Raw genomic sequence first — 11,221 nt, forward strand, 5'->3', positions numbered from 1 at the left:
ATCTAAGGCAGAAGGCAAAAAATGGACTAACCTAACTGAGCAAGTTGCATTAAGAGTTTTAGTTCTGTGTTCTCAGATAAAATCATAACCATCAGTTTTGCTATGAATGTATTTAACATTTTTGATGTTTTAATTTGTTTTCATCTTTTTTTTCTTCCTACTCAGCTCTTGCCCCTGTTCTTTGCCTCTGGTTTTGTTGGTGAGGATATCACAGTGATGTCTGCATTCAACCTGCTGCATTTGGTGACAAAGAGCCAGCCAGTGGCCCTGCGAGCCTGTGGGCTTCCCTCAGGTTGACTGGGTGCTGCTTGTTGTGTCATGCCTAATGAGGGCCCTTTTAGGAATGGGTGACTCTGCTGCAGGAAATGATACAGTATGGTTTGCTAAATTTAGTTTTAGTTCATTAGAGTTCTTCTTTGAAGCTGAAAGTTTCTTACAAATCACTCATTTGCTTTGAGAGTGTTCATATCTCAGTTTAGAATGCCTTGGAAACATAATCCAGCTTCTTTGCCCAGTATTTTACTGCCTCTTATGTTTGATAACACAAACACTTCCTGTCCCCTGACACAGACAGTGCTGTCATCCTGAAAATCATAGTTTTAAATTAAATACTGCACACAGTTTTGATAAGAAACTGCTTGGTAACATTTAATATACCAAACTTTAATTAATTAAATATCTTTAATTAAAATGTGTTTTACACATACCATACACATGCATCATAATCTCATTACCTAGTTACTTGATTTTTTCACATTTTCACTGTGAATTTACTTTTTAATAGTAGTGCATAGAAAAGCTCAGACAGAAAATGGTCTAAGCTAAAATAAGCTTTTTTCCTTTCCCTAATAATGTGTTTTATCTGACACTGTAATTCAGTTGAACAAAAACGATGCTGTTGTTGCAGCTGCTCCTTAAAAGGATAACTTTAGAAGAATGAAGCTTTAAAAAAATGCAAAGCAAAATAGCTGCACTTCTCTGGGAAACGCCCAGGTCTTGCAATTGGGTTGATAGAGGTTACCACAAGCACAAGAGCCCATCCATAGGTATCTGATGGCAGAATGTGGACCTGTTTTATATACCACTTTTTAAATAACAACTTTTGTAAGAGCTTTATGTAATATTAGGGTAGCTTATATGCCTATTTGATGGGAAATTGAAGCAGGGTAATTTTTAGAGTTGAAATGTCCCCATTTTTAAATCAAATCAGTTAAGATGTGGCTGTGGACAATCACTAATTGAACCAGTGAGTGGCATTTTATCCTGGACATTTGTAATACAGCTCTTATTTCCAGGTGAAATATGTTGTTCCTAATGTTATCAGATGCTTATAGCAGTGGGGGCCAACCTTTTGGGCATGTATGCTGCAAATGAGCTCTGTACTTTTTACCCTTTCCAAGTGCCACTGCAAGTGCCACTTCAGTCCCATTCCCCTGCCCAAGCTGTGCTTTGCTTTATGCTTCATGCTCTGTACTCCCTGCTCAGTCTGCTGTTCAGCTCTCCTTTGTGCCCTCCTTGCTGCTATGGTGCCTGTCCCTTCCCTGGTCTGCCATGTGCCACACACATAGGCTCCCCATGCCTGTTGGGCCACACGTGCTGCCAGTTGGTCACCCCTGGCCTATAGCAAGCAGATGGAAGAGATGTCCTGATGGCTTCCCGCGCTGGGAAACAAGAATCAGAAACAAGATCTTTTAAAGCTGATTATACTGTACTCGGACTTAACCTTAGTCTGCCTTGGGGCAGTGGGGTCTTTTCTCTCCTCCTGTGCACATAACTCCCATTATCCTAAAGAAGAATGACAAGTGCATGTGGGTGAGGAGAAAATAGCTCCCGTTGTGTCAAGATGACAGTTTTCTTGTTGTGTGTGCTGTTTGCCCAGATTTCTAATCCTAAAAATATAGGACAAGCCAGTTTCCTAACCCTCACTTTGCATCTTTGATGTGAACCCACAGTAGCAGAATATTGCTTAAAACAAGGCGTTTTTAGTAGGGCTGTGCGAGACTTCAGACAGAGCTTCGGATCTGGAGAAGCTTTGGAGACTTCGGGGTCCAAAGCAGCACGTCCGGGTTGAAGCGCTGGCTTCATTAGGCTTCCCAAAGCGGTTCGGAGCTTCCTAAGCGCTTTGGAGCCACCTCGGAGATCCAGCCATAGGGTATAATGGGGAAACAATAAAATATCTATAACTTTGTTGTTTTTTGTCTGATTTGGATTAAATTTTCAGGGGTGGTAGAATCTGCAGAGAACACCCCAGATTCTTAAAAGCCAAACTCATGTCACGTCTAGTCGTTACAACATAGGGGGGTGAAAATTGCAGGGGTGGTAGCCTATGCTGAGGCCACAAAGCCTGCCACGTTTCAAGAAGATTGGTGCAGGGATTTGGGGGGAACTGCGCCCTAAATTCTTGAAAGCAAAACTGTCATGTCTGTGTTACAACACAGGGGGGGTCAAAACTGGAGGGATGATTGCTCTTACTGAGGCCGCAAAGCCTGCCAGGTTTCAAGAAGATTGGCTCAGGGGCTTGAGGGGAACTCCCCCTCAAGCTGTGGACAAGCAAAACTTGTACCGTGGGTGACACTGTGTGTGCTAAGAGCTGTTAAGGCCATAGCGGGGTGACAGCTGCAGGGATGGTGGCCCCTACTGAGGCCACAAAGCCTGCCAGCCGTCGACGAGATTGGTGCAGGGGGGTTCTGGATTCCTGCACCCCTAGCTACTGACAGACCAAACTCGTGCCATGGGTGCTTGTGGGACTGACTGTCTGTCTTGGGCCTGTGAGACACTACTGCAGGCCTGGCTGCTAAGCTACTGTGTTACCAGTTACCAATCAATTCACTCAGGGACCAGCTCAATACACAGGACCTAGTTAATGCAGCCAGTTACTTGCCATCAATTAGCACCTACAAAACCAGGCTAAGGAGGGGAAAGAATCAATATAGACAATCAACTGCCCCAAGATGGACACAGTCAGTCTCACAAGCACTCATGGCACGAGTTTGGCCTGTCAGCAGCTAGGGGTGCAGGGCCCCAGAACCCCTCTGCACCGATCTCCTCAACAGCTGGCAGGCTTTGTGGGTGCAGCAGGGGCCACCATTCCTGCAGCTATCACCCCACTGTGCCTTAACACACACAGGGTCACCCATGTCATGAGTTTTGCTTGTCTGCAGCTTGAGGTACAGTTCCCCCCAAACCCCTGCACTGATTTTCTTGAAACTTGTCAGGCTTTGTGGCCTCATAAGAGCAACCACCCCTGCAGGTTTGACCCACCGTGTGGTGTAACACATAGTCTTGACAGGAGTTTTGTTTTCAAGACACACAGGTTATCCATGTCATGAGTTTTGCTTGTCTGCAGCTTGAGGTACAGTTCACCCAAAGCTCCTGCACCGATCTTGAAACGTGGCAGGCTTTGCGGCCTCAGCCAAGGCCACCATCCCTGCAGTTTTGACCTCCCTGTGGTGTAACACACGGCTGTGACATGAGTTTGGCTTTTAAGAATTTGGGGTATAGTTTCCCCCGAAACCCCTGCACCAATCTTCTTGAAACTTGGCAGGTTTCATGCTCTCATCTGAGGCTACCATCCTGGCATGTTTCGTTCAAATCGGACAAAAAACAACGTTATAGATATTTCATTGATCCCCCCCATTATACCCTATGGCCGGATTTCCGAGGCGGCTCCGAAGCTTTGGAGCCTCTTTGGCTGGATCGAGGTGGAAACCTGGTCCGGAGCTCTGGATCAGATTGCTGCCATCTGAAACAGCCGGATCCGAAACCGGACTGGATCGCTGCCAACTTGCAACCTAATTTTCAGTTTTTCTGTTTGTGTGTCCATATTCTCTAATGCAGCTGTGGAAGCTGGTTTTCCAGGAACAGAATCTGTAGGAAGTAATGCACCAGAACCTGTTTTGACAGCTCCTTTCCTGGCATAACCCAATATTCATGTTATCATAAAACACTAATACTGCTAAAATTTATTTCTGAATGATCCATAACTACCCAAACCGTAACCGTCAGTTACATGGGCTGATTACTTGTGTGCGTGTGTATGTGTGTGTGCATATATAATAATATTGGACCACTAACAGTGAAATGATGTACAATTGCATGTTTTACTATTGTCAGGGAAAGCTAAATTCATTGGACACTTGTAAATTAATGCAAACTAATTTAGTCTTCAGTTTTTGTTTTATATATGATGAGAAACAAAACTAAAAGGTGAAGAGTGTAGCTGATGAATGCAAGACTAAGTTCTAGAGACATTTGTATAAATCCTACAGTCCAATATGACTGAGTTTTGCCGTAGTAATGTAACACATTCCATGAAAATTATTTTCTTGTCTATTATTATAGTCTGCATAAAATTTAAATCTGAGGCTGAAACCTCATCTGTGAGATGCAACCTGTCATCGGGTATTAAATTAAATAGGGTTAGGCTGGCTGCTTGTTTGAGAAGGCACTTCCAAAGATAATTGAAGTAATATTGGAAGTGGCATAGGGGTTACTATTCCACGTACATTACTACTGAACCACTGCAGCAATCTGATTTCAAAGATTACTGCACTTACAGAGGCTCTTTAAAGAGGCATAAGACTGACTATATAGTTGTTTGTGGTGGTTAAATTATGCTTGAATTGGTAAAGTGGGATTTCTCACTTGAGTTATACAAAAACGTGAAAATGTATGCAAGATTGGGAGCTTGAATGGGCACATCAAATTGGCTTGAATCCTGATACCCAGGAACATGCTGTTGCCTTAATTATAGAAATATATAAACACTTCCAGGTATGCTGCATCCTTCCTTTGAAATATTTTTGTACTGCACGCATACATGCACATGCATGTGTGCATACACACACAGCCACATAAAAATTATGCAATGTAATTTTAATTTTTAGAACTGCTTGCTTTTTATCTAACTTCTTCCACATCCACATCAGTCTCTTCTGATCTTTCTGTAGTTCATACATACATACTGAGGAATTTTAAAAGTCTCTTCCTTATAAATGACTTTAATGTGGTGAAAAGGAATTTTATGCTGCACTTTTAATATCATAGGTAAATACCTGGACAGGGTGTTCTTTAAAAAAAAAAAAAAAAAGCCATATCTGAATGTAGCACTAAAGCAAAAATTGGTATTTTTAGCCTAACAGTCAGCAGAAGAGGAACTGTACCCTATGCCAGTGGTTCTTAACCCGTGGGTTGCAACTGAAAAGTGGGTTGCAAGAATGTATGAAAGGTTGTGAACAAACTTAAAAAATCAATTCTCCTTTCCTTTAAAGGAGAATAGTGTAGGAAACCATGGCTTTTCCCTTGCAGGCTGTCAGAGTGCCAGTTTGCACAGGGCTACTTGGGACACCTCTCCCCTGCCCCACATACTATGAGGCTGGGGGGGCAGCAGATCAGGAGTGAGGGGCACTGGGTTGGCACTGGCCATTGACGTTTACAGGTGGGTCCTGATACAAAAAAGGTTGAGAACCACTGCTCTACGTTTCCTGTAGATGGCACTAATCATATATTGTTTTGCATTAAGAGAAATGGATGAAAAGCTTCCACTTCAGAAATTCATATAAGTACTGAGAATTTATTTTAAAGTGAGTATGAGTTATTATATAAAAGCATGAACAGTGTGGAAAAAAAATCACATAAGTTTGTGCTTACATAAACACTCATATTGTGTAAAAATTTCCTGGTTTACAATAATTATTACACCTCAATTTTATAATCCATGTACGATCTACGGATTGTACTTTCCTGTGATTTAGAATAAAATGACACTGTTTGGACTTGATCTGGTCATACTGATTGCTCTCCCCTTTGAAATGTTAGGGTGCACCCAACGTGTCTGTCTTGGGTTCCAAAAGGCTAAATCTTTCAGTTTTAAACCAATTTTTCTTTAGCTACTTCAGCATATACCAGCAACTGATACAAATGGTGATTATGCAGATTCTATATACATATGTTTTCTGTAGCAGACCCCCCAATAAATGCATTATTTTGCTTTGCTGTGTCTTTGAATTGCTATGGGCTCTCATCTTTTTAAAAGTCCTTTCTTTCTTTAACACTTTGAATATTGTGCTGTTTGCATCACATTTTTTGCATGAGATTAGAAATCTTTTTTCTGCTCTTGTAGATGAAGAAAAATGATGGTACTTGTAAAGTTAAGTAAAACTAGTGCAAAAAGAGTATGAGTATACTTATTTACATGACTGTTTTCAATAGTTGTGTGAAATAAAGTCTTAGATAATATTAACTTGTAAAGTGTTTAATTACTAGAACAGCTACAATTCTACCAATAAACTATGTTATTCTAGAATTAAGTTGTACTGCAATACATCTGTGTGAACATGGTGCTGGGCATATGGTGTAAGCCTCTTTTTATTAAATCATTTGCTAGTAGTATAATCATAATTTGTTTTACTAAATCTTAAATTCTAAATTATATAGTAATTAAAATATAATAGCTAATGACCAGGTAATGCATCTCAAGTTGGATTGGTTACAGTAATCCATTGACATGTAGGCCAGAATTTGAAAACACTTGCATATATGAATTACTCACATTAACTTAGTCCCTTGGAACTCTGAGACTGCTTTTGTCTATGAAATTACTTGGAGCCACAGCATTTGCAAGATCTGGTTTTTATAGTGGAAATTCTGAAAACTTGACTTTACTGTGCTGGTAGTGACTTGATGCAAAATGTATACAGATTGTGTAACTTAAATATGTCTAAAGTATTTATATGTGAATATATATTATGTGCACATATAATTTCTATAACACACATGTTGTAACTGCTTTTACTTTTTATTGCTAACAGATAACCTTTGCACAGTTTGAAACAATACAGATAATATGTGGCATAGCAGCATCCACATATGGTTAGGTGCCTCAGTGTTTTCTTGCAGATCTCTGTTTTGCAGGGCTTGTAATACAAATGTAAAATTTCTCTGGGGTTATTTTTTTGCAATGATTTAAAATATATCTAAGGTCTCATTGGGTACCCTTTTCTCCTAGTCAATTTTACAAACAAAACAAAAAACCTATTCCGCCAAAAAAAAATTAGTTATATTTTTTTAATTATAGATATTTAATGTAGAAACTTTTAATGCTGTTAGCTCATTACTTTATAGGGGTACTGAAGATAAATGCTGTGTAAGCACTACAGGTGATATTAGGTTTGTATATACTTAAACATAAAAACAAGTGCTTGCTTCTTCATGTTTGCTCTTAGGCTCAGTAACTTTAGTGTGCATCTGGCATCCTTCTGTACTCTTGACATAATTGATTACATTATATTTATTACATTATGTAATTTATTACATTATGTAATGGTTCTAAAGAAGGTGAAAAGAATCACCTTTCTAAAGGCATCTTAATGGAAATTTCCTCAGGTATTTATTTATGAAAACAGTACATTGTTCACTACTATTTTAAATTCGTATTTGTTGCTGTATATTTATATATACAATGTAAGGGATTTATGCAATATTTCTTCTTTAATATTAAAGGGAATTTCAATGTATTTAATTTTTTTGTTTTGTTTTTTAATGACAACCATTCATGTTGTGCATTACACTCAGTAAAATCAGGAATTGTATAAAAGCCAGAAGTTTCTTTGTTAGCTCACTTGTTTGCTCAGTGTCAGAGCAGTAGCCAGCAATGGGTGTTCTCTGCGTGTGTTGCAAAATGTGAATATGTCAGGTTGTCAGTGGTTTTCAGATCTGTTTTTTCTAACCGGATCCCTGCACAAGTGCCATGGATTGATAGATAGGTAGCCTTTAATTTGACCTGTTATATGCCTTGGAGGTGCCATTGGTGGTTGTTTTCTGTTTGTTTAGCTCTTTTGTAGCTCTCTTTCCCCCCTACTTCCCACTCTTGCCTCTCTCTTTTTCTGAATTTAATTTTTGTCATTTTTCCCCTCTTATTTTTTGGGGGGTTTTCTTTATTCTCTTGCTTACTAGAGGCTCCATTCTCTACCTAATAGGGTTGTGGGAGGCCCTCCCCCCTCCATGCTCACTGTCTCAGCCTCGTGATGTGGGAAAGTAAAAACTTGGGAAGGTGGGCAGCTGCCAGGGCTCCCAGTCTTCCACATAAGGAGCCACCTCCACACTGGGTACAGACAGAAGTGTCACTCCCTGCTGTAACTGAGAATGCTTTGCAGAAAGTGTGCTGAGTTAGTGATCCCCTGGAGCAAACAGAAGTTCACTGTTGGTTTCAGTGGCTGGCTGCCAGTTTGCACCAGGTTTCCCATAGCAATGGCCCCTCCTCTCTGCAAGCCTGCACTGCTTTCAGAATGGGGGAAAGGAAGCAGAGGGAGCCTGTTCTAGGGGTTCCCCCAACTGGTGCTAGAGGCTGGGGTCAGTAAATTGGAGCTCCCCGGAAATTCCTCTCCTCCCCTTTCCCCTCTTCCATTCTGAAAACAGCTCTGACGCTGGTAGGTAACACAGACACAAGTTATAGAAGATGCAGTGTTTTGAAATGCCTTCATTCTAGCCCTCATGCAACAAGGGTTTAGATTTTTGCCTGATTGGCCCTTTTTGAAACAGTCTGCAGCCATGTACTTGTTTGGTCACGGCTGTAGACCACTTTCTCTGTCCATATCGGGCAAAAATTCTCACTTCTGTCTGCACCCAAAGTGTTGCACCTGGGATTGGTATGAGAATAAGGAGGAAAGGCAATTACTTTAATGTTTCATTCAGCTGTTTTACCCTCTTTTGCAAAAGCATGTTTACAGTGCGAGGATGGTGTGTTCTGGGATCCCGGGCACACTGTTATACTTTTCTGCCCCACACCATTCCAGTTTAGATTACTCTATGTGCCTGTCCCTCTGTGGCTGGGTGTGTTTAAAGATAAAGAACTCTGTGTTTCAGAGAATGTGGTGATTGCTATAAATGTGAATATTTGACAGGAGTAATCAGACTGAGGAGCTTCTCTACACCCACTAAAAAGCCCTGTCCCTATTCTGAGTGTCTAATCTATGCTAGATAGGGCATAACAGAGAGAGAGAGAGAGAGAGAGGCGCGGGAGGTAAAAAGGGGAGAGATTTGCAGCTATGGTATTGCTAACTGGCTAATGAGAGGCAGCAATGCAAGCTCTGCAAGAGCTGTGGTTTTCATTTAAGAAGGTGATCTGGATCCACTGGCCTGATCCTGAAGAGCAAGGGTGTGTGTCATGAGTTTGGCAGTAGTTTAATTACTGGATTAGAAGAGTTGCATGGTGGGAGTGGGGTAATTTGGTGGTGTAGCTGTGGTGCGGGTTCACCAATGCATGGAAAAAAAGGTTTAGAAATAAAGAAGGTATGCAGAAAAATCGTCCAACTTGTGATCCTCTAGCACAGGGGTGGGAAAATACAGCCTGCGGGCTGGATCTGGCCTGTCAGACCATACTATCTAGCCCGCAGGGCCTCTAAAAAATCTAGAAAATTAATATTTATCTGCCCCCAGCTGCCTGTCAAAGATGACAGCAGCCAGGGGCAGTAGGACCCAGGGGAAGCCATGGCAGGCTTCTGCAATAGCAGGGCCTGCCTGGGCCTGCCCCCAACCCTACCTGGCTTGGGACTGTGGGGCTGTTCGTGCCTCCCTGCCCTGAGTGGAAATTCAGGTAAGAAGGGGTTGGGGGCTAGGCAGGAAAGTGGGAAAAGTGGCAGCAAGGTCAGTGGAAGGGAGTGGGCATGCAGGAGGATGGGATCCATGCCAGTGTCTTGGGCCCAGAGCAGGATGGCGTGAGCAGGGGCTGGCAGGGGTCTGTGGAGCCCGGCTGCACTGCGCCAGCAGGGAGAGACAGAAGCTGGCTGGGCTCCACAGAGCCCCACCCAGTTTGGACCTTGTGTTCCTGCCACCTCCTCTGGGCTCTGTGGGTGCTGGCTCTGGGGCACCGGTACAGGTCCCGTGCTGCCACTCAGCTGCTGCTGTCTGCCACGTGCCCACTTGCTCCCAGCCCTGCAGCACAGGTGGGGATCACCGTAAACAGCCCCAACCCTGTGCACTCTGCACTCACCTGTCTGGGCTGAGCAGTGGCAGCAGGCAGGAAACAAGCTGCTGCTCAGAGCAGGAAAAAGTGGCCCTTCTAGCGCTCCCTGCGGCAGCCACCCAGAGCCCACATGAGGCTGTCCTGCCTTCTGCCATGTCCCTGCTACTCTGTGGGGCAGCAGTGGTAACAGAGAGCAGGCACAGGGAGCCCCACATGGGCTCCAAGCAGCTTTTTTTTTTTTTTTTAAAAACCTTTTATTACAAAAACTGACACTGTCAAACACATTAAGAAAAACAACAAAGAAACGAAACCCACCTGAGGTTTCACAAAGTTAATACAAACTCACTTTCACAAAATTTCCTAACATTCACAGAAGAAACAATAGCATTTGTGACTTACTGAAAACCCCATTTAGAAATCATTTAACTTGCTTCTTATATAATTCCAAGTTCCCTCACCCACTCTTGGAGCCCCTTATCCATTTTATCAGAGGGGGAAAAAAGGAAAACAGGCACTATTAAACACATTGCCGCTCGATTCTCGTTTGAGCCCCCCCACCACGACGGTCCCACCTCCCAGCGCTTCTCCAGATAGCCATAATTTCTCCCCCAGGGGATCCCGCACTCCTGTAGACCCAACACCTGCGCGTCCAGACCTTGTAAGGTGGTATACATTGACTCCCATCTCTGTCTCCCATATACACTTCTTACATTTAAGAATGGTATAGTCAACGCCATCATGGCTATTTTCCAGACAAAAGCCTACTTCGTTAAACATCCGTTCCGCTACTGGGATCTGAGCTGTCTTCCCCCACTTTCCGCATCCCCGTGGCCCTAGCCAGATGTTTGATCGCAGTTGGGCTGAGATAGCCACAAATGTCCGCTCTCCCAGACTCCTCAACCTCTCGTCCCTCCACCAGCAGCTCCCCGCTCTTCCCCTTGTCTCTTTCCTGTGCAGTCCCTTCTGTCTCCTGGACCGTTCCCCTTTCCTCCTCTATTCTCTTTTTCATAGGTTTAACCCTCCGCTTCTTCTTTCTTTTTACAGGGGAGGGTTCTTTCCCCTTCTCCCCAGACAGGTCCAAGTCCATGGTTGCCGAGTCCGATTCGTGTGCCCCTTCTCCCGCTGCCTCACTCTGCTCCTCCTCCATGTGTTCCTCTCCTCCCGACTCCAAAAGCTGGTCAGCCGCCTCGATCACGTCGTGTCTCTGCTCCGCTTCCGGTGTTTCCTCCACTAGGAAGGTGTCTACATCCAGGTTGGTGG

General features: G+C 43.1%; 1 protein-coding gene across 3 annotated transcripts in view; it reads left to right on the forward strand.

Annotated features, from left to right (window-relative positions):
- The window catches only part of MSRB3 (methionine sulfoxide reductase B3), a 128,718-nt gene that overhangs the window by 32,015 nt on the left and 85,482 nt on the right, over positions 1-11,221 (forward strand). For 2 of the 3 annotated variants that reach the window (XM_090042454.1, XM_090042455.1), the window contains exon 2: positions 166-292. In XM_090042454.1, coding sequence (XP_089898580.1) covers positions 166-292 — 127 coding nt within the window. Of the gene's footprint in view, positions 1-165; positions 293-11,005; positions 11,214-11,221 lie in introns of all 3 variants that reach the window. The other variant, XM_090042453.1, reaches the window with a different exon arrangement.

The sequence above is a fragment of the Crocodylus siamensis genome, chromosome 4 (assembly GCF_052110815.1).
Source record: "Crocodylus siamensis isolate JL-2025a chromosome 4, ASM5211081v1, whole genome shotgun sequence".
NCBI lineage: Eukaryota > Metazoa > Chordata > Crocodylia > Crocodylidae > Crocodylus > Crocodylus siamensis.